Source organism: Lithobates pipiens, unplaced genomic scaffold (genome assembly GCF_037356315.1).
Source record: "Lithobates pipiens isolate NorthernLeopardFrog02 unplaced genomic scaffold, aLitPip1_a1.2 Scaffold_3, whole genome shotgun sequence".
NCBI classification, from domain to species: domain Eukaryota; kingdom Metazoa; phylum Chordata; class Amphibia; order Anura; family Ranidae; genus Lithobates; species Lithobates pipiens.
In genome coordinates this window covers 9,240,722-9,265,009 of record NW_027507790.1, presented here as the reverse complement: position 1 = coordinate 9,265,009, position 24,288 = coordinate 9,240,722, and the positions used below count along the sequence as shown (strand labels likewise).

The 24,288-nt window shown below is 44.6% G+C and overlaps 1 protein-coding gene across 1 annotated transcript in view; it reads right to left on the bottom strand.

The window, feature by feature from the left end:
• RHBDD3 (rhomboid domain containing 3) overlaps nt 1-24,288 on the bottom strand; it is a 29,155-nt gene that overhangs the window by 4,141 nt on the left and 726 nt on the right. Inside the window, exons 2-5 of the mRNA XM_077461246.1 lie at nt 15,354-15,539; nt 12,962-13,345; nt 7,249-7,408; nt 6,880-7,125 (exon numbers count right to left, since the gene is read on the bottom strand). Of these exons, the coding sequence (XP_077317372.1) occupies nt 6,880-7,125; nt 7,249-7,408; nt 12,962-13,345; nt 15,354-15,489 (926 nt within the window). The 5' untranslated portion in view covers nt 15,490-15,539. The remainder of the gene's footprint in view (nt 1-6,879; nt 7,126-7,248; nt 7,409-12,961; nt 13,346-15,353; nt 15,540-24,288) is intronic.

The window sequence follows — 24,288 nt, the reverse complement described above, 5'->3', positions numbered from 1 at the left end:
GAGAACAAGCCGGAAGTCGGGAATCAGGTAACAGGTTCAGGTTTACGAATAGCACGGATCACGGACACGCTGTAGACTGGACAGCACGGATGGAAGGGAGCTCGTGACTTAAGAAGGCCTTAGGGCGCCAATCAGACGTACGACGGGTCAGCGCGCCCTCACACGTAGACGTGCCTCCGTTCGTGACCTACGTGCGTGTGCGCGTGCGTTCGTGTTGACGCGGATGCGCTCGTTGGCTTTAGCGCGCGTCAACGGGAAACGACGAGTTCTCCACGACGGATCTCTACGGGTGAGTCTCTTGAACACGATCGGAGTGCCCGAGTGGTCGTGACATTGCCCCCCCCCAAGGGGCAGCCTCCGGATGCCCAAACGAGCCACCTTATTCGGGTAGGACCTCTTGAAGGCGCGGATAAGTCTTTTGGCGTGGATATTGGTTTCCGGCTCCCAGGAGTTTTCTTCAGGTCCATACCCTTTCCATTTGACTAAGAATTGAGTCTGGTTTTGCCTCTTCCTGCAATCCAGAATAGCCTCTACCTCGAACTCCATTTCCCCATTGACCAGTACGGGTTCCGGAGGGTTAGAGATTCTGTCGGTGAAGAGGTCCGTGACGGTGGGTTTGAGGAGTGAGACATGAAAAACTGGGTGGATTCGGAAGGACTCTGGGAGTTTGAGTTCGAAGGCCACATCGTTGAGTTTCCTCTTGATTGGAAAAGGACCTATGAACTTGGGGCCCAGCTTTTTAGAAGGGCAAGAGAGTTTAAGGTTCCGGGTAGACAGCCAGACCCGGTCTCCAACCTTAAGGTCCAGCTCCCCTCTTCTTTTGCGATCAAATACAACCTTATTATGTTCCTGTGACTTGGCCAGGGTTTCCTGCAGAAGCTTGTTGTTCTCCTCGAAGAAATTCAGGTTTCTCTGGACCGCTGGTACGGAGCACTCGGGAAGGTCACCAGACAGGAACAACGGGTGAAACCCAAAGTTTGCGTAGAACGGGGATTGCTGGGTGGCCGAATGAACAGTATTATTATATGCGAACTCCGCCATTGGTAGTAGAGAAGCCCAGTCGTCTTGGGAGAAGGACGAAAAGCAGCGAAGATATTGTTCCAATGTTTGGTTTGTTCGTTCGGTCTGACCGTTGGTCTGCGGGTGGTAGGCTGAGGATAGGCGAAGGTCAATCTTCAAAGCTTCGCATAGCGCCTTCCAAAATCTTGAGGTAAACTGCACCCCCCTGTCGGAAGTGATGTTGGCAGGAATGCCGTGAAGCCTCACAATTTCTCTTATAAAAATGTTGGCTGTCTCCGCGGCTGAAGGGGTGCCCTTCATGGGCAAGAAGTGCGCCATCTTGGTGAGTCGGTCGACCACAACGAAAATCGTGGAATGGTTCTCTGAAGGAGGGAGTTCCACAATGAAGTCCATGGAGATCATTCTCCATGGTCTGTCGGGGACGGGTAGTGGTTTCAGAAGGCCCCAGGTCTTTAGTTTGTCGCCCTTGCTTCGGATGCAAGTGGTGCAGGCTTGTACGTACTTTTTACAGTCGTCCTTCATCCGTGGCCACCAGAAGGTGCGTCTAAGTAGTTCCAGTGTCTTGAATGATCCGAAGTGGCCAGCCAAGGGGTGGTCATGACAGGAGGCCAGAACCAGAGTTCGGGCTGCCTGGGGGACGAAAATCTTGCTTTCATGCCAAAGAAGGCCATCACTGGAAGATAACGGAGTGCCAGCTGGAGGAATGGTGCCTAGGGACGCCTGCTTGAGCTGAGAGATCACGTCTCCTTGAAGAAGAAGGAAGTTCCCCGCCGGGAGAATGGTGTCAGAAGATGGTAAGTTCTCCGGCTGACTGAACATACGGGACAGAGCGTCCGGCTTAGTATTTTTGGATCCAGGACGGTACGTTATGTGGAATACGAATCGGGAAAAGAAGAGTGCCCACCTGGCCTGACGAGGTTTGAGTCTCTTGGCTGACTTCAGATACTCCAGGTTTTTATGATCTGTGTAGATCAAAATTGGATGAGTAGCCCCTTCTAGTAAATAACGCCACTCTTCAAGGGCGGACTTGATAGCTAAGAGCTCACGGTCTCCAACATCATAATTTCTTTCGGCCTCTGATAATTTGCGGGAGAAAAAGGCGACTGGGTGGAGTAAGGACTTGGGTCCCTGCCTTTGGGACAGTATTGCTCCTACAGCTATTTCCGAGGCGTCCACCTCAAGGATATATGGCAGAGCAGGATCGGGATGTTTCAAGACCGGTGCAGAGACGAATAGGTCCTTCAGTGACTGGAAGGCTTTTTGTGCTTCAGGGGTCCACTGGAACCTTTGGTTCTGTTTAGTCAGTCCAGTGATGGGAGCGATGATAGCAGAAAAATCTTTAATGAATTTGCGGTAAAAATTAGCAAAGCCTATGAAACGCTGGACTCCCTTTTTATCTGAAGGAGCAGGCCAATCTTGGATGGCTGAGATCTTCTGTGAGTCCATCTCTACTCCTCTTACCGAGATGACCAATCCAAGGAACTGAATGCTCTGCTGTTCAAAGGTACATTTTTCTGGTTTGGCATACAGACCGTGGAGACGGAGACGGGTCAGTACCTTCTTCACGTGTTCCCGATGAATGGCTAGAGTGGAGGAGAAAATCAAAATATCATCCAAGTAAATTATAACAAACAAATCTAGATAGTCCCTAAAAATATCATTAACGAAATGTTGGAAGGTGGCCGGGGCATTGCATAATCCAAAAGGCATCACCAAATATTCGTAATGCCCAAAGCGGGTACGGAAGGCAGTCTTCCACTCGTCACCCTTCCGGATGCGTACAAGATTATAGGCACCCCGAAGATCTAACTTCGAGAAAAACCTAGCAGATCCCAGTCTTTGGAAGAGTTCAGGTACCAATGGCAGGGGATAGCGGTTTTTGATGGTAATCTTATTCAGGGCCCGGTAGTCCACACAAGGGCGTAGCGAGTGGTCTTTTTTTTCGACAAAGAAGATGCCAGCGCCTGCCGGAGAGGTGGACGGCCGAATAAACCCCTTCTCCAAACTGTCATCTAGGTAAGATTTTAGGGCACTCAGCTCAGTCTCAGAAAGAGGGAAGATTCTTCCGAAGGGGATTTCTGCCCCCGGGAGTAGTTCTATAGGACAATCATATGGCCTATGAGGAGGCAGGGTCTCTGCACCCTTTTTACTGAAAACGTCTAAGAAGGCGTGGTATTGCTTGGGTACCGCTAGTCGAATATCATCATCATCAGATTCGGAACAGAGGAGGATTGAGGAGTCCCCGTCAGGGTTCTGGCAGCAATGCTGATGACAGTAGTCCGAGGGGAACTCGATGGTCCCGGTGGTCCAATCAATCCGCGGATTGTGTGCCTTCAACCAGGGCATGCCGAGGATGATTGGAAATAGCGGGGACTGAATAACATCCAGGCACAGAAGTTCTTGATGAGTCCCGGCAATGACAGCAGGTAGAGGACTAGTTTCCAAAGTCACCGGTCCTGAGCCTAAGGTAGATCCGTCAGCCAAGTATACGGAGAGTCCCTTTTCCCTTGGTCTGAGGGGGATCCTATGTCTTCGGGCGAAGGATGAGTCGAGGAAGCCACTGCAAGCACCGGAATCAATAACCGCGTGGGTTTGGATAGTCCTTCCTGGGAGCTGCAAAAGGACAGGAACAGCTAGATGAGAAGTGTTATCAGGCAGCATAGGTGAGGGAACAGGAGGAACAGGAAGACACTTACGTATCTTGGCTGGGCAGGCATGAACAAAATGTCCTGGTTCTCCGCAATACAGGCACAGGTTATTGGTCCGGCGACGTTGGCGCTCTTCTGGTGTCAGAGACGGGCGCAGGAGGCCCAATTGCATGGGCTCTGGGGTGTCCAACGTGGATGCAGATGGAGCAGGGGGAGTAGGGTGACTAGGCACCCGTGGTAGCATCCAGATTGGACGGGTAGCCGAAGAAGAGCGTTCCTGGCGGCGTTCTCTCAGGCGTCTGTCGATCTGGATGGAGGTGTCTATTAGAGCTTCTAATGTCCCGGGGATGCCTACACGGGCCAACTCATCTTTCAAGGCCTCGGAAAGGCCCAAGCGGAACTGAAAACGCAGGGCCGCGTTGTTCCATTCCGTGTCTGCACTCCAACGCCGGAATTCCGAGACATAGTCCTCCACTGGTCTACGACCCTGCTGCAGGGCACGTAGGGCTGCTTCTGCGGTAGCAGCTAGTTGGGGATCCTCATAGAGCTTAGACATAGCCTGAAAGAAGGTATCCATGGAGTCAAGAGAAGGGTCTTTACGCTCTAACAGACGGTGTGCCCAGGTCTGAGGTTCATCTGTCAGCAAGGAAATGATGAATCCCACCTTCGTTGCTTCAAGAGAAAAGGTCCGGGGTTGCAAAGCAAAATACAGCTCGCAGGAATTGCGGAAGGCCCTAAACTTGCTTCGGACTCCCGTAAATCGTTCCGGAGTTGGCACCCTGGGTTCCGGTGGTAACATAACTACCGAGGGCGAAGCATGGGCCCCTGGAGCGGCCGGTGCTGAAGCAGATAGTGCCTGGACTTGTTCCTCCAGTCTTCCGTAGCCCTCCTGCAAACTCTTAACTGCTTGCGTAAGGCCGGCCAGATGATGGCAGAGCTCGTCCATGGGGGAGGCTCCCTGCGCGGGCTCGGACATGGCTGTCCAGTACTGTCACGTACCTGGTGATGGAGCCCGGAATGCAGGGAGCGGCCCCTCGTATCCCCTGGCTATTGAACCCCTGGAGATGGGAACAGGTATTTCAACAGTTCAGGGGGCACAAGTGCCTGGCAGGTGGTATAGGTCCAGTTGGTCAGCTGGCACAGAGAACAGGCTGGAACAGTGAACGAAGCTTGATGGTAGGAGGTAAGCACTTGTGCGGGGACTGGCTGGTGGATAGACGTCCCGTAGAGCAGGAACTCAGGTAGGTAGCAGGAACTGCGGTAGTCAGATACAGGCCGGGTCAGCAGGATACGATCAGCGTGGTACAGAAGGATAAGGCAAAAACGTAGTCAAACAAGCAGGAGTCGTGGGCAGGCAGCAGTCAATCAGAGTCAGAGAACAAGCCGGAAGTCGGGAATCAGGTAACAGGTTCAGGTTTACGAATAGCACGGATCACGGACACGCTGTAGACTGGACAGCACGGATGGAAGGGAGCTCGTGACTTAAGAAGGCCTTAGGGCGCCAATCAGACGTACGACGGGTCAGCGCGCCCTCACACGTAGACGTGCCTCCGTTCGTGACCTACGTGCGTGTGCGCGTGCGTTCGTGTTGACGCGAATGCGCTCGTTGGCTTTAGCGCGCGTCAACGGGAAACGACGAGTTCTCCACGACGGATCTCTACGGGTGAGTCTCTTGAACACGATCGGAGTGCCCGAGTGGTCGTGACAAGGGGCCTGTTGGAAGATGGAGAAGCTTGAGGAGAGTTGGGTTGTGCCGTATGTCTGACAGGGGTTTATTTACTAAAACTTCAGTGCAAAATCTGGTGCAGCTGTGCATGGTAGACAATCGGCTTCTAACTTAAGCTTGTTCAATTAAGCTTTGGCAAAAAAAACAAAAAAAAACAGGAAGCTGGTTTCTATGCAGAGCTGCACCAGATTTTGCACTCTCCAGATTTAATAAATAAACCCAACTGACTATTTTTTTCTTCATCCACTGCTTTGGGCCCCGGACACATAACTGTCTGAACAGAGAACTCAATGGATGTTCCAAATGCCCACTGAGTGCTCCCTAAACTTGTGCAGTAAAAAAAGTGTATTGAGTCGATAGCTACGAAAAGTTATTCCTGGGACTCAACTGCTAAAGCCGATCTTACGTAAATAGATTTTTAAATGAATATTTGTGCAAACCTTCAAGTACCTTCAATGACATTACAAATGTCAATTGAAAGTAAAAGAAAAATTTTCCATCATGCTCCTTCAAATCTTCTTATTACTGTGGTTCAGATCGAATGTTGATTTCATCCCACTAAAGCCCCATACACACTATCAGATTTTCTTCAGATTTTTCCTTCAGATTTACCAAAACCATATAATATGAGGTCAAACCTTAGGAGTTTCAATTTGTATACAATCAGGCAGGCCCTTGTACTACATGGTTTTGGTAAATCTGAAGACAAAAATCAGCAGAAAATCTGATAGTGTGTATAGGGCTTAACAATTAGAGAATCGAAAGAATATACTTTAAATTTAAAATTTCAAATAAAATTCTACTAGTGTATGGCCACCTATAGCCTTTCATTCACATACTATGCTGCAAACAGCTACAAAAAAAAAAACAGCCATAGAAGTTGTTTTCATTGCTGAATGATATAGTCTAATTGCAGATCCTGAGATAAGTGCTAAGCTCCATTTTCAGTAAGCATGCTAATGAAATACATGAATTGACTATTAAAAGAGAGTATTTGTACTGAGTTATATGCTGGCCTTTTTTTCTCAAACAATAGGTGCTGGAACTCAACCATGACCCCTTAAACCCCTCCCCCCACACACACCTTCCAAATCACCTCAAATAGTGGGTGTGGCCAGTCAAATTTCATGAACAGTAGGAGGGTCTTAAACGGGCATTAGGGCATTAAATACCAGGTTTGCATTACATACAGAGTTCAGGGGGGTTACAGACAGAGTGCAGAGCTGTCACTTGTAAACACAGAAACTGGACTTCTGTGTTTACAAGTGATTGCGGTGAGCAGCACCACCCCCCCACCCCCCCGGGTCTGAGCCAAATTTCCCTGAAAAAAAGCCCTGGTTATATGACAAGTCTATATAATAAATAATTCAGTAAACACAAGTTTGCAATAAAAAAAAAGGGGAGGCTGGTATGAGATAGCTCCATATGGGACCATATAAAGGCATGTTATATATATATTTTTTAATTATAATAATAGCAACTTACCTAAGTGCCGACACACTGGATTTGTTTAAGGTTAGTTCATGTCTCTGTGTTTCCTGTTGCTCATATTCCCTTAAAGATGCCAGAATGCCAGCTTTCAACATTGCCTCTTCCAAAGTCTCCTCACGTCCAAACCAAACAGGAGTGTCTTGGAAATGGCCAAGGGATGCAGTCTGTGCAGCTGCCCCATCCAATGACATATCAGCAAACATGTTGGGCTCCTGTACATCTGTATAGGTGAATGGAAGTCTAATAAAGAAAAAAATATATATTTCTTGAAAGTGATATAGTTTTTTTTTTAAGATACAGACCTTAACATGAAACTCAGTAAAATCTTTAAAAAGATTTACTGTATATGTTGATTTCACAAACCTATCTTGTGCTCCAAAATTTGTAATATGCAGCCCAGATCCTTCCTGCCGTGAGGGTATAAACCGAGCTATAGGAATAGATTTCAAGCAACTGAATATTCTATCTAGTGCTCGTATTCTGGTTTCTGATGGCTCCAGGTAGCGGAGTATTCCCTTGCGGACTGTGGTTTTACTGTAAGGATCTAACTTTTCAGGCATTTTTAAACAGATATATATATATATATATATTTATATTTATGTGTTTTAGCAGTAAGGAACAAAACATAGATGCACATAATGTGTGTCCATGTGTTACCTCAATTAACCTCAAAAGAAAAGTGTTAATGGGTTGTCACTTGTCACATCAACATGCAAAGCAATCTGACCTAGCAGACATATAAACAAAATATAATCTTTAGGACCGATTCACACCTTTCCAGTGTGAAGCATTGCGCAAGCGTTGCTGAAACACATGTTAATGTATGTTAAGTATGTTGCAGTGCTTTTTCTTATTTACAATAACTAGCACCCCAACACACGTGCATTGTGGTGTGATACAACAATTAGTAACTCACTACCATGTGTTGTGGTGCGTTGCAATGGAAGAAATAGTGCATGTCTGATTGCGGGACTTTTGGGGGTATGTCCCCTTCTTCATGATCCCAGCAGTACTCGAAGAAGGGGACATACTCCGAAAGTTTGTCCTGAAAAATTGTATGTTAGTGTAAATAAAAAAAAAGTATCACAGACAGTGCTCAATTGTTTCTGTCACAAGTGCACTAATACGACTACAATCACTTGGAGCACAGTTATTCCATGTACACACGACCGGACTTTCCGGCAGACTAGGTCCGACGGGATCAGTTCGTCGGACAATCCGATCGTGTGCGGGCTAATCCGATCGCTTTTCGTTATAAAAATCAGACGGACCTAGAAATAGAACATGTTTCAAATCTGTCCAACGGACTCCATTCTTATCGGGATAACTGTTCGTCTGTATGCTGGTCCAACGGACCAAATATGATGCAAGGGCAGCTATTGGCTACTGGCTATTGAACTTACTTTTTTAGTTTAGTTTACGTCATCACGTTCAAAACGAACAGACTTTCGAATTAACTTAGTCTGTTCATGTGTGGCCAAGTCCGTTAGTTTGGAAGTCTGTCGGAACTCCGCTGAAAAGTCCATCGGAAGACCGTTGGATCTAGTCTGCCGGAAAGTCCGGTCGTGTGTACATGGCATTAGAGAGATTTTTCCTGACTTTTTGTTATGGTGACACTGGACAGATAGTAAAGGAAAAATCTGCAGCAGGAAGACAGTAAGCAATAAAAACAGGACAGGGGTTCTTTCTATCATTCCGCTTCTCTGACTGTGTCTGTTACAATCTTCGCACACTAAAAAGTTGTATGAATGTCATTGGGTGTCACTCAACTTTGAAGAGGATCAGTGCTGGCATGTAGCGTGCTGAATCTTTGGGGGGGGGGGGGGGGGGGGTTGGAGAATAATTAAGTATTGCAGAGCTTTTTTTTTCTTTTTTTTTTAATGCCTGCTGTCCACTGTTTTTTCTTACATTGTGGGATCATCAATAAAGTTGCCAGTTCAAATTTTGCCCTATACACCCAGCTCTGACTCTTTACATATGGGGTTATATCAAAGATAGCACTCTCAGCGACTTTTTACATGAACATGTTTCCTGGCTCAAAATTGGCATGAAGATGGATGAAAAAGGAGCACATCTAAAAAAGATACTGTAAATGCATCAGTCCTTATAAAATGGACTACCGTTTATTTCCTGCAATTCCCTCTCTTTAGCAATAAAAACGTATTGCAAGTCTATTGATTCATGTTTAATTCTTATCTTTGTAAAAAGAAACGCTAAATGATTCCCCAGGAATTTATATCTTTCTGGCTGTTATTACTAACTGACAGCTCCTCCCCTGTATGAAGCCTAAATTGTGATTGTGGTGCTCAAGCAGAGCTCTGTTGTTACCACCCCCTCTGCTGTGAGCAGGACTGTCAGAAAGTCCTGTGTGTTTGCAGTGACTCTAGAACAGTGTACAACAAAAAATAACTTAGCAAATATTATTCATGCTCTATCTCCCCCACTCTGTCAACATCATCTTTTCAATTGATAGTTATAGTCTGGTTGAAAAAAGACACAAGTCCATCAGTTCAACCAATAAAAGGGAAATATAAAATGTACAATCCTTTATACACAATCCCATACCCACAGTTAATCCAGAGCAAGGCAAAAAAAAAAAAAAAAAAGCAGCAAAGCATGATCCAATTTGCTCCAGCAAGGGAAAGAAATCCTTCCCTCCATTTAGGAAAGAATTCAGGCCTTTTTTAAAAGCAATCTATTGAGCTGGACAGAATCAGCTCTTGAGGGAGTCTATTCCACAGTTTCACAGGTCTTACTGTGAAGAAACCTTTTCTTATTTGGATTTGGATGGCTGGGTTCACACTGGAATACGCAGCGGCTCACAGGAGTCCGGTGCGTCTCCATTTATTGTTTCAGGTCTGATTTTAGCCTGAATTTTGGGGTAAATTTGAACCTGAAATGGACCAAAAGATGCACAGGACTCCTGGGCAATTTGTGCCGGTAGCGCTGTGGAGATGTTTGTACTGGCTCCATAGAGAGCTGGTCACATTCTCCTGCTATGCGAATTGGATGCGGATAAGCCCCATCCAATTTGCATAAGTGTGAACCCAGCCTAAGGCCCCATACACACTATTAGATTTTCTGCAGATTTTTGCCTTCAGATTTACCAAAACCATGTAGTGCAAGGCCTGCCTGATTGCATACAAAATGAAACTCTTAAGGCCTGTACACACGATCAGAAAATCTGAAGTTACATTTCATTCGATGAACGATCTGCCGATTTTTTGATTGTTAGAATGCTGCTTTTGACAGCTGATTACAAATTTCAGACAAAAACTGGATGTGCAGGATCCAAAATTTTTGCCTGATGTGACCACAATGTCTGATTTTCTTTCCATTAGTATGGTTCTCGGCCCAAAAAAAATCTAAAGAGCAAGACTAGGCATGCTCAGAAATGAAAGAACACATACAAAACAATTCAACACATTACGTCACTTCTGACGTTGAATTCTGTTGTACAAAAATGTTCTGATGGTGAGTATCCTCTTCACTTTCAATTTGAGACTAGCATGCAACAAAAAACTGACCAAAAATTGTCCAATAATCTGATCGTGTGTACAAGGCTTTAGGCCTCGTACATGCGGTTTGATTGTTGTACGACCGTGCGTCTGATTGTTGTCAAAAGCACGAGTGCAGGATTTTGTCTAGCATACTAACTATCCGCAAATTGTCATTTGACAAACACGAATGTAGTGACGTACTATGACACTATAAAGAGGAAGTTAATTTCTCAAGCGTCGCCCTTTGGGCCCCTTCTGCTAATTTTGTGTTAGTAGAAGTTTGGTGAAAGTTGATTCACAATATTCAGATCATACAAAACAAATGCATTTTAAAATACGTCTGGCATAACTACATGCAAAGCAGCTTGGTTATTATCCCATTAAAGAAGATGAGAATGTGCGCTGCATTTCGACATTTCATCCATTGACCCGTCACAAATGTTAATTCTAGATTACGAACAGTAGTTTACAAAACCAAACTCTTCTCAGTCATTCCTTGATTTCTGTACTGACCATCTGAAAATCAGACGTTGAGTTCACATCTGACAAAAATTTTATAGTCTGCACATCTAGCTTTGTCTGACAAAAAAGTTAAATCTGCTGTCAAAAGCACCGTACTACCATCTTATGAATTTCCCCTTCTGATTTTCGTATTGTGTGTACGAGGAATTATGGTTTGACCTCATTATATGGTTTTGGTAAATCTGAAGACAAAAATCTGCAGAATATCTAATAGTGTGTCTGGGGCCTAAATCTATTTTCTTCCAGACCTAAAGAGTGCCCTCTTGTCCTCTGTGATGGCCTTAAAGTGAATAACTCAACACCAAGTTCACTATATGGACCACTTATGTATTTATACATGTTTATCATATGCCCCCTTAGTCTCCTCTTGTCAAGAGAGAATAAATTCTGTTCAGCTAGTCTTTTCTCATAGCTTGCCCTGATCTCATTCTTGTGAACTAGTGACCAAAACTGAACTGCATACTAATGATCTGTACAGGGGCAAAATGGTATCTCTCTCTGGAGTCTATACCTCTCTTAATACAAGAAAATTCCATCTGCTCCATCTGCCTTATTCTGCCCATTTCAACTTCCATTCACTGTCTGCTCCATCAATCTGTCTCCTCCAGCTTCCATCCATTTTGTTTGCTCCATTTCACTCACTGTATTATCTTCAGCTTCCATCCCCTCTGTCTGCTCCATCAGCCCTCACTCTATTATCTCCAGTTTCCATCCACACTGTCTGCTCCATCTCCCTCACTTTATTATCTCCAGCTCCTATCCACTCTGTTCCATCTCCCCTACTCTGTCTGCTCAAGCTTCCATCCATTCTGTCTGCTCAAGACCATTCTGTCTGCTCAAGCTTCCAACCATTCTGTCTGCTCAAGCTTCCAACCATTCTGTCTGCTCAAGCTTCCATCCATTCTGTCTGCTCAAGCTTCCATCCATTCTGTCTGCTCAAGCTTTCATCCACTCTTTCTGCTCCATCTTACACCCACTCTGTCCACTCGAGCAACATTAAACAGAGCACATTTCTTTCCTTGCAACCACAGTGTTGACTCCCTCCCGTGGACAGATTACAAACTTTCTTAAAGGGTCACTAAAACCTTGTGTTTTTTTTTTAAATAACAAACACATCATACTTACCTCCACTGTGCAGTTCGTTTTGCACAGAGTGACCCCGGTCCTCCTCTTCTGGGATCCATTAGCGGCGCTAGTAGCTCCTCTCTACATCGAGTGACCCATTGGAGAAGTGCTCTCCTATGGGACACCCATGCGAGCATGCTCCTGAATCCTGCTTCTGCGTCTATAGACACAGAAAGTAGGACTCAGCCCCGTACCCAGCACCCGTGTCATTGGATTAGATTGACAGCAGTGGGAGCCAATGGCTGCGCTGCTATCAATCTATCCAATCAGGACTCGGGACACCAGCTAGAGCTGGTGTGCTTGCCCCCGGGGAGAAGGAAACCAGGTTCAGGTAAGTAAAAAAAGGGGGCACTGGGGGGGGGGAGGGTGCAGCACTACAGAAGATTTTTCACCTCAATGCATAAAATGTATTAAGGTGAAAAACCACCAGGGTTTACAACCCCTTTAACTCTATCTATCAGAAACTTAAAAAAAAAAATGGTTTCTGCTGTAGTCAAGTTTCAACCACATATTTGCACTTGCTTTCAGACACTTCAGTAAAGTCATGGGCTTAAGGGCCTATTCACACTTGTTTGTTTTGATGCAACAAAACTCTTGCACTTTGCTGCATGAAAAAATACATGTCAAGTAAAACCCACATTCTTTCCTATATGGCTGAATGAATGAATGAATGAAATACTTGTATAGCGCACAATGCGAACTGAATCGCCTCTAGGCTGGTTTACATCTATACATTGCAGTTTATTGTGTTGACAAAGGGAAACGCTATGGGTCCGTCCATTCACACCTACACGTGTGCATTACTATGCATGCTGTATACACAGAAGACAGTGGAAATCCAGCCTAATGATATGTTATTAATGGTGCTGATCATGCAATAGATGATTATCATCACAACGGCATACATAGTAACTGATAAAAAAGGATACTGGCTAGTCCACTAATCATTCCACAGATGTGGTATAAAAACGAAGATTGCGGCCACCAGTATTGTACAGTTATTGTTATCCCGCAACACAATAAAGGTAGCATCTTCTTGCCCCATCGCCATGGAACAGCTGGGCTATGAGCTATCAACAGGGACAAATTGGTAGCGAGGTATCCAGAGGCTGGGGCAGCAGGAAGAGGCAGAAGCGTGGAAATCAAAATGTAAATTGTGGCACTGAAAAAAGTGCACATACAGGAGAGATATAGAAAATACAGGGTGCCAATGCGGTTTTCTAATTGCCAGTGCAGGAGCAGGAACAGGAGGAGAGATATTATCATAAGCTGAGTGTTAATGGAACACAGCCCATGTGTTAGCAAACGATGGCCTGAAACAAAATACAAATCAGATGTCAGTAATCTAATAAACAAAACACTACAGAAGACTGTATGAAAAACATAGTAAAGTAGTAAAACTATTCATAGAAGACACAGCAAAACATCCCAAATGATTTTTTTTCATTGTCCGTAAATATGCCTCCGTGTTACTAGAATAGCTTTTAAGACTAGCAGGATAACAGCTCTAAAGCATAGCAAAATGACAGTAACCTGAATATGGCTGAACAAACTACTGTGACCCTTTTGTTATATTTACATGGATGCTGCCTATGGCTTTGCAACCCTTTGTATTTTGTTTCAAAAGGGGGTTGTCAGATACTGAATGTAAAAAAGTGTTTTAGTCATCATGCCCATTCTAGTTTGCAATTTGTTAGGTCAACATGTTTAACCTAGTTTTGTGTCCAAACAGAGATAGTCCAAAAATGTTCTGAATTCTGTATAAGTAATCAAATGAGTTGCATTTATTCTGCACACAGAGAAAAACAAACATAATAAATATTCAGTAAAAAATTACATAAAGTAACTTGATTGATCTTTCCTAGATATCTGTTGAGACCTAGATTAGGCAACCTAGGCCTGAGCTTATGGCAGATAAATAGGACCCATCCAAGAGCCTGTGCAGGCATCTCTGTGGCCCACAAACCACTACTAAACAGGAAGCATTTACACTGACTATAAACTGAATGTGCTAAATTAATCTGATTGTGGAAGGCCACATTAGGGACTATTGATGGTGGCTAGTGGAGACAAGCGGAGGACTTACGGCGGCTGAATATGAGGAGAAAGGAGTAGAGACCACCAGGAGCATCTTGTCATTTTTTTTTCATTTTAGGCCTAAGGTTCCACTTTAAAATAGGTTTCTTTGGCTAGCTAGCAGGATAAGTGCTGAGGATTATTCGTATTTAATGTTTAACTCTTAAGATAGATGGTTCAAAATGAGTGAACAATAGCGAAAGCACCAGATTTGTATGCATCACATGCTGCCTTTAAAATAGGAGTTTGGACCTAGGAACAGACTGAACATGACCAGTTGACCGAGTTGCTGCCTAAAGGTACATTCCATAGACATTTCAACAAAAAAGAAACATAATATTTATGTACATTCCCTGGAATTAATAAAGACTGGTGCAGACATAGCTTGCAAAAGTGTCTCTCATGCATAAAAGTGGTGTAGTATGTGCCAAATTCATGTACAGTGCCTTGAAAAAGTATTCATACCCCTCGAAAGTTTCCATTTTGTCATGTTACATCCAAAAATATAAATGTAGTTTATTGGGATTTTATGTGATAGACCAACACAAAGTGGCACATAATTGTGAAATGGAAGGAGAATTATAAATGGTTTTCACATTTTTTTTACAAATAAATATCTAAAAAGTGTGTCATTTGTATTCAGCCCCCTATACTCTGATACCCCTCACTAAAATCTAGTGGAACCAATTGCCATCAGAAGTCACCTAATTAGTAAATAGAATCCACCTGTGTGTAATTTATTCTCAGTATATATACAGCTGTTCTGTGAACTTCTCTAAACTTCTCCACAACGTTATCCCTGACCTGTCTGGTGTGTTCCTTGGCCTTCAAGAGGCTGTTTATTCACTAAGGTTCTCTAACAAACATCTGAGGGCTTCACAGAACAGCCATATTTATACTGAGATTAAATTACACACAAGTGGACTCTATTTACTAATTAGATGACCTCTAAAAGCAATTGGTTTCACTAGATTTTAGTTAGGGGTAACAAAGTAAAGGAGCTGAATACAAATGCACGCCAAACTATTTAGTGATTTATTTGTAAAAAAGAGTGAAAAGCCATTTAGCATTTTGCTCCCACTTCACAATTATGTGCCACTTTGTGTTGGTCTATCACATAAAATCCCCAAAAAATATATTTATGTTTTTGCTTGTAACATTACAAAATGTGAACATTTTCAAGGGGTGTGAATACTTTTTCAAGGCACTGTAGGTCTGTTTAATACACTATAAAAAAAAACTCACCGTCCCAAATTTCCTGTAGGGTTTCAAGGTGCAGTTCAAGATCTGTGCATGACAGCATTAAATTCCCAAACACTATCAGAAGCATCAATAAACAGCATCCTAGTGCTGGGAATGTCCCCAGCACCAGTCTTAGCATTTCAAATAAAGTCTATGTCCTCTCCAGTGTTTTGTAATCCTCTGTATCACCTGCAAGACAGAAATTGTAAAAATGAACAACATAGGCAATCAAAATGATAAAACCACAAATTATCCACGCTACCTATAGTAGAATTCATAAAACAGCAGCCAGCATTAAAATTTGTTGATTGCAAATACAAGAATTAAAATATCAATATGCAGCGCTAAACTGATATAATACAGTGGGGACGGAAAGTATTCAGACCCCCCCTTAAATTTTTCACTCTTTGTTATATTGCAGCCATTTGCTAAAATCATTTAGGTTAATGTTTTTTCCTCATTAATGTACACACAGCACCCCATATTGACAGAAAAACAGAATTGTTGACATTTTTGCAGATTTATTACAAAAGAAAAACTGAAATATCACATGGTCCTAAGTACTGTATTCAGACCCTTTTGATTTAATACAACCATGAGTCTTTTTGGGAAAGATGCAACAAGTTTTTCACACCTGGGATTTGGGGATCCTCTGCCATTCCTCCTTGCAGATCCTCTCCAGTTCTGTCAGGTTGGATGGTAAACGTTGGTGGACAGCCATTTTTAGATCTCTCCAGAGATGCTCAATTGGGTTTAAGTCAGGGCTCTGACTGGGTCATTAACAGTCAAGGAGTTGTGAAGCCACCGTTAATTTAGCTGTATGCTTAGGGTCATTGTCTTGTTGGAAGGTAAATGTCCGGCCCAGTCTGAGGTCCTAAGCACTCTGGAGAAGGTTTTTGTCCAGGATATCCCTCTACTTGGCCGAATTCATCTTTCCCTCGTTTGCAACCAGTCGTCCTGTCCCTGCAGCTGAAAAACACCCCCACAGCATGATGCTGCCACCATCATGCTTCACTGTTGGGACTGTATTGGACAAGTGATGAGCAGTGTCTGGTTTTCTCCACACATACCGCTTAGAATTAAGACCAAAAAGTTCTATCTTGGTCTCATCAGACCAGAGAATCTTATTTCTCACCATCTTGGAGTCCTTCAGGTGTTTTTTAGCAAACTCCATGCGGTCTTTCATGTGTCTTGCACTGAGGAGAGGCTTCCATCATCCCACTCAACCATAAAGCCCCAACTGGTGGAGGGGTGCTGTGATGGTTGACTTTCTACAACTTTCTCCCATCTCCCGACTGCATCTCTGGAGCTCAGCCACAGTGATCTTTGGGTTCTTCTTTACTTCTCTCACCAAGGCTCTTTTACCCCGATAGCTCAGTTTGGCCAGGCGGCCAGCTCTAGGTGTTTTGGTCTTCCCAAATGTTTTCCATTTAAGGATTATGGAGGCCACTGTGCTCTTAGGAACCTTAAGTGCAGCAGATTTTTTTTAGTAACCTTGGCCAGATCTGTGCCTTGCCACAATTCTGTCTCTGAGCTCTTCGGGCAGTTCCATTTACCTCATGTCTCTCATTTGTTCTGACATGCACTGTGAGCTGTAAGGTCTTATATATACAGGTGTGTGGCTTTCCTAATCAAGTCCAATCAATATAATAAAACACTGCTGGACTCAAATGAAGGTGTAGAACCATCTTAAATATATGAGTGTCACAGAAAAGGGTCTGAATACTTAGGACCATGTGATATTTCAGTTTTTCTTTTTTAATAAATCTGCAAAAATGTCAACAATTCTGTGTTTTTCTGTCCATATGGGGTGCTGTGTGTACATTAATGAGGGAAAAAATGAACTTAAAGGATTTTAGCAAATGGCTGCAATATAACAAAGAGTGAAAATTTTAAGGGGGTCTGAATACTTTCCTTCCCCACTGTATATGACATATAAAGTCCATATAGTGGATGATGAAGAGAACAGATGAAAGCCCCGTACCAGCTTCAGTGTGAAGAATTATACACACACCACAGTGTTTCCATCAAGTCTCCTTACCAGAGGTGTTGGACCCTCAAGTTATAGAGTGGTCATGTATGCATGTGACATCATGTGACTATCCCAATCCTCAGCACTGGACATCAGGTGAAATGGCTCACATCAAGATATATTTTGGCAGTATAGCATCACGATCATATATACACTCTGCGGCTAGGTCACGACGTTCAGCGGGGTAATAAAACATGAATTCCCATAGTGAAGCATGTTTAAAAAGATCACATTTCTTTATTAAAAATTGTACTTACAAACATCCTATAAAATCAGGCACAATCAAGTGGGACATCGTAATGGATAGGGCAGGTGAGCCTGGAAGGTGCCCACCCCTCATGTTCTTAATGCATATTGTTGGACAGGTCAATTCAGTTGGTCGCTGGCTGGTTGGTAGGTTTGAGCTGGAAATCTCTTTGTATTTGTTTGACAAACATCACCCCTCTAGTGCTCCTTGCTGCAAAGACCAGTTATAGGTGGGGGCAGTGGCCACTTGTTTGTGTTCTGATTTGATGCCTGATTTTATAGGATGTTTGTAAGCAGTGGCGAGATTGCAGACGAGGCGCTTCATTGGCGGGGTTTGGAGCTGCTTTGTGGAGCATCATGCCGAGCAGCATCCACCCGGCGCCCGTAGTATATCACTACGGCCGGGTGCTTTGCTCTCGCTGTGAGAACAGAGTCACTTCCGGCAGGCTACAAAAATATGGCCGTCGCCTAATCCCCTTGTGTTCAGTGGAGAGGGGGGCACCTGATGTAAGGAGGGACTCTGCTGGGGGCACTTGATGTAAGGAGGGACTCTGCTGGGGGAACCTGATGTGAGGAGGGACTCTGCTGGGGGAACCTGATGTAAGGAGGGACTCTGCTGGGGGAACCTGATGTAAGGAGGGACTCTGCTGGGGGCACCTGATGTAAGGAGGGACTCTGCTTGGGGCACCTGATGTAAGGAGGGACTCTGCTGGGGGCACCTGATGTAAGGAGGGACTCTGCTGGGGGCACCTGATGTAAGGAGGGACTCTGCTGGGGGCACCTGATGTAAGGAGGGACTCTGCTGGGGGCACCTGATGTAAGGAGGGACTCTGCTGGGGGCACCTGATGTAAGGAGGGACTCTGCTGGGGGCACCTGATGTAAGGAGGGACTCTGCTGGGGGCACCTGATGTAAGGAGGGACTCTGCTGGGGGAACCTGATGTAACGAGGGACTGTGCTGGGGGCACCTGATATAAGGAGGGACTGTGCTGGGGGCACCTGATCTAAGGAGGGACTGTGCTGGGGCACCTGATCTAAGGAGGGACTGTGCTGGGGCACCTGATCTAAGGAGGGACTGTGCTGGGGCACCTGATCTAAGGAGGGACTGTGCTGGGGGCACCTGATCTAAGGAGGGACTGTGCTGGGGGAACCTGATGTAAGGAGGGACTGTGCTGGGGGAACCTGATGTAAGGAGGGACTGTGCTGGGGGAACCTGATGTAAGGAGGGACTGTGCTGGGGGAACCTGATGTAAGGAGGGACTGTGCTGGGGGAACCTGATGTAAGGAGGGACTGTGCTGGGGGCACCTGATGTGAGGAGGGACTCTGCTGGGGGCACCTGATGTAACTATGGACTCCACTGGGGGCACCTGATGTAAGGACGGACTCCGCTGGGGACACCTGATGGCATCTGGTGGCAGGTGACATGGCAGGTGACACACTCTGGGCTCCCACTGATTCTGCATTATAGTGAGTTGAATGATTTCATTTTATATGACAATGTAATAATAGAAATAATGCGCTTAAATCATTCTGACACCATAACAACCATGGTGCCGGGATGATTGAAGTGCTAGCACCAAGTGTTTGGAATATCTTTATCTGCCGATAAACTTTCTAGAATACACATATTTCTATTATTGTGTAGGATCCGGGCCTGCTTTCCCTCCATCTCTCGTTCATCTCAGATGCTAACCACACCCCCTTAGGGCCACACCATTTAAGCCACACCCAATATTCCGCTGAAACCATGCCCATTTTCAACCAAGTGGCAAGGGTCAAAAAGGAAGGGCAGGGTCTGGCGCCCCCGACCCTAAACCTTCACCAACTGCCACTGTTTGTAAGTATGATTTTTATTAAAGGAATTTAATCTTTTTAAATATGCTTTACTATGGGACTTTTTATGTTTATTACCACACTGAACGTCATGTGATCTAGGAGCGGAGTGTGTATATGATCGTGATGCCAGTTGCATGAATTGAGAGGTTACATATACAGCCCAGCCCATAGAGATCTTGATGTGAGCCGTTTCACCTGATGTCCAGTGCTGGGGATTGGGGTAGACCTGTGTCACATGCGTACATGACCACTCTATAACTTGAGGGCCCAACCCCTCTGGTAAGGAAACTAGCTGAAAAGACTGTGACTGAATGAATGAATGAATGACTTGTATAGCGCTGCAACTCCGAACTGAATCGCCTCAAGGCGATTGATCCGTCCTGTGCTTTCCTGCTTCTTAGAAGAGGTGGGTTTTGATTTTTCTTTCTGAAGGCCCGATGGTTTTCTTCCATGCGGATGTTAGTGGGTAGAGTGTTCCATAGCCATGGTTCTTGGACTGCAAATCTTCGTTCTCCCTTTGATTTGTAGAGGAATTTGGGGATGAGGAGGAGGTTTTGGTTAGTTGATCGGAGGCTGCGATTGGGTGTGTAGTGTTTTATTTTCTCGCATAGGTATTGAGGAGCATTTCCTTGTGTGCATTTGTGGGTAAGGCAGAGGGTCTTGAAAGTGATCCGATCCTTTACGGTTAGCCAATGTAGGGTCCTCAGGGTTAGGGAGATGGATTCCCAGGTTTTTTTTCCTGTGACTTGTCTTGCTGCTGTGTTTTGAACAACTTGTAGGCATGCAATCTGGTATTTGGGTACTCCTATGTTTGCGTAGTCGAGTCGGGAATTGATAATTGTTCCAACTATTACTGATTTCTCTTTTTCTGGAATGAAGGAGAAAATTAAGTACTGTCCGTGATACTTTTTTTATTTGCACTAACATCCAATTATTCAGGACAAGCTTTCGGAGTATGTCCCCTTCTGGAATGAAGGGAATGAGTCTACATAGGAGGCGGAGAAGATGGTGAGATCCACTGACTACTGATCCTATTTGTGCATCCATCGACACATTGTGGTGTGTGTATCCTTCCTCACACTGAAGCTGGTTCGGACCTTTCATCTGTTCTCATCATCATCCACTATATGGACTATATATGTCATATATTATATAAGATTAGCACTGCATATTAATATTTTAATCAAAATCACATGTTTGTCTTTATGTTGTAGACTCACTGCCACATTCATCCATGCTAGCTTTCCTACAGCTTCACATCAAAGGGGAAATTTAAATGGCCAACTCTGTACTCATACACTGATAAAAATGATTCTGTTGGCTTGTAATTTTAGCATAAATATGTTATCCTTTTCAACAAATAAAAAAATGTTAATTCACTTATTTTGTAATTTTAAGTACCTTACTTAATTTCCATTAGTTCTTAAAACACAGCTCTTACATTTACAAAAATAATGTATAATACTGAGTAATCTAGATAAAACTTTTAAGGTATGTGCATTTCCATATTTTAATTGATTTACGTTTACTTAAAAAAATTATCTTTTCATTTGACTGAAATTTAAGCAGATGTTTGCCAAACATGCAACTGCACGAGTTTTGATGCTGTCATTTCAAAGAGTGTGACGTCTTTTGGAACTTTGAAAACCTGCACAAGGCAGTTCCCATACATTTGAGGCCCATCAGGGCAAAAGAGCGTCACCTCAAGTGCAAGCTTGCTCTGGGGTGCCCTTGGCATGAGGGATGGTCCAGAAGCACTGAGAAGAGGAGGATCAGTGCTGTTCTGTGTAAAAAAACTGCATAGAGCAGGAAAGTATGACATAATTGTTATTAAACAAAAGCCTTTAATATTACTTTAAATGGATGGGTTTAGTTCTGCTTCATGATTTATTGCTGCTCAGGGGCTCTGGGCTTCAGCAAAATGGAAGCCTCCAGCAAGAAGAAACCGGAGCAATGCTGGAGGCAATTTACAGCACACACTCATTTTGGTAGCATAATTAAACGGGTTGTAGAGGTCATTAAAAACATAAATAAACATGTCTCTACTTACCTACTCAATGCAATGGAATCACACAGAGTGGCCAAGAACCTCCTCTTTTCGAGTTCCCCACCGGCGCTCCTGGCGTCACCTCTTTGTCCAGTGCATCCACGGGAAGCAGCTTCCCATGGGGGCACTTGTGTGTGCTCACACCTGAGGCCCTCTGCTGCGTCTATTAATACAGACTCAGCCCCGTTTCCTCGTCACTGGCTTTGATTGACAGCAGTGGGAGCCAATGACTCCCCATGCCTCAGCAAAGTCAGTGAGACCCAGAAGTGAGGGAAGAAACAATCTGTGGACATGCATGGCATTTGAACGAAAGGGGTCTCAGGTAAGTAAAGGGGGGCTGAGGGGGCGATGCTGACACCTAAACATTTTTTAGCTTAAACACTTGCCGACCACCTGCCGATCGTTCCCGTAAATCACCATCGGTGTAAGTCGGCCCCTTCAATGGCGGGGGACCCAATGCGCGTGGCCTGCAGCCGTAATGTCCTGGCCACCCACGATCGTGTGAACAAGAGCCAGAATGGGGATCTGTCAATGTAAACAGACAGATCCCCATTCTGACAGGGGAATTAGAGAGAGATCTGCTGTTCCTAGTGCTTAGGAACAGCGATGCTTCTCCTCCTCCAGTCAGCCCAGCCCCCATACTGTTACACTCCCGGGAACACACTTAACCCCTTGATCGCCCCTCTGGTGTTAACCCCTTCCCTGCCAGTGACATTTATACAGTAATCAGTGGCTATTTTTAGCTCTGATCACTGTATAAATGTCAATGATCCCAAAAAATTTCTAATCTGTCCGCCACAATGTCGCAGTCCCACTAGAAATTGCAGATCACCGACATTACAAGTAAAAAAAAATAATAATAATAATAAAAATGCCATAACTATATCCCCTATTTTGTAGACGTTATAACTTTTATGAAAACCAATCAATATATGCTTATTGCGATTTTTGTTTACCAACAATATGTAGAAGAATACATATTGGCCTAAACTGATGAAGAAATCTGTTTGTTTTTTTAGGGATATTTATTATAGCAAAAAGTAAAAAAAAAAATACTTTTTTCAAAATTGGCACTCTTTTTTTGTTTATAGTGCAAAAAATTTAAAACGCAGAGGTGATCAAATACCACCAAAAGAAAGCTCTATTTGTGGGGAAAAAAAGGACATCAATTTTGTTTGGGTACAGCTTCTGCTTTAAGCCTGAAGGAGAATGTAGCACTCTCTAGTGTGCTCGATGTAGATAGGTTTGTTGTTATTGTAGGTAAAAATGTGTTTTACCTCAGGGCTAAGCCTTGGTCAGGGTTTAGTGACTCAGGGCTGGATGACTCATCCTAGCAGCTTCTCTGGCGCCTCCCCCTGTTTTCTGGGACATTGGAGAAAGTTCCAGACATAGTGCGTGGAGGTTAGGAGGAGCTGCTTGGAATATTTATGAGGGCCTCAGCCGATCCCCAGTAAAGGGCTGGCAGGGGGCAGGCCACCCCATAGATAGGCAGGAGGGGCAATCTGGTGGAAGATGGAGATGGAGCGCTGGGAAGGCTGTTGGTGGCCCTTGAGGGTGACCTAGTCTGGGGGGGGGGGGCTGTCGACCTCAGGTGCTGGAAGGATCCTGACAAAATACACGGAGGAGACCCTTCCAGAAGGCACAGGAGACAGGAGAGAGGCCAGCAGGTGTAGGTCAGCACATCTGGGAGATCTCCTGATAGTCAACTGGTAAATGTGTCAGTCTGGAGGACTGTGGGGAGAAGTTAGCCTGTAGGGCTAGTGAAAGGGGCAGCTGCAGCCAGGTGGGTTGGCAGTGCCTGAAGAAGTAATGCTGAGATCAGTAGCTACAGGAGTGATACAGGGGCCTTGCCTTGGGTTGCTGCCTGTATCGGGCCTTTGCTTTGATCTGACTGAGTGACTGTCAGGTATTCGCAGTGTTCCAGCTGCGTTCTGAAAGTGGAGCTGTACATAGAGCTGTATATAGAGACTGTATACATGAAGAGTTGTCTCTAAAGTTGTTGTTGAAGTCCCATAAACTCCTATCCAAGTTATTACCCTCAATAAGCAACAAAAAAACAAAGCCACGGACTGTTGTCCGACTCACAAATGCCTGTGAAAATTTGGCGTGCCTGGCTGTGCAAGGTGGGGGCTCCCAGTTTTCTTGTGGCTCCTTAGGAGGTGCGCTGTAAGAATAATCAGGCCAAGAACTCTTATGAAATTCCTCAGAGTTGACCGACACTGAGAACAGAGTTACCAGCCCTGAGATTAAAGTCTCACCAACTTTTTCTGAGCAAAAAAAAAAACAACTCAGGGTGGTGTCTGGAATGAGACCCAGGTACACAAGGTGATGCACTGGAGTGAGAAAAGATTAATAACTAACCAAACGCCTTCAGAGTCTATAAAGTTACCACTGCAGTAAACCTTCTATATGGCCTAAAATCAGAATGCCCTGGGGTTGGAGGATGGCTAGGACTGGGGCAAGCATTTATGTAAGACCCCTTTCACATTGAGGCACTTTTCGGGCCTTTTAGCACTAAAATAAACGCCTGTAAACTGCCTCTCCAGTGTGAAAGCCTGAGTGCTTTCACACTGGGGCAGTGCGCTTGCGGGATGGGAAAAAGAATCCTGCAAACAGCATCTTTGGGGCAGTGCTGTATACACTGCCCATACCCATTGAAATGAATGGGCAGCACTTCTGAAGTACCTGAAAAGCGCCACAATACAGGTGCTTTTAACCCCTTCTTCAGCCGCTAAAACCACAGTAAAGTGCCACCAAAACTAGCGACGCTTTACAGC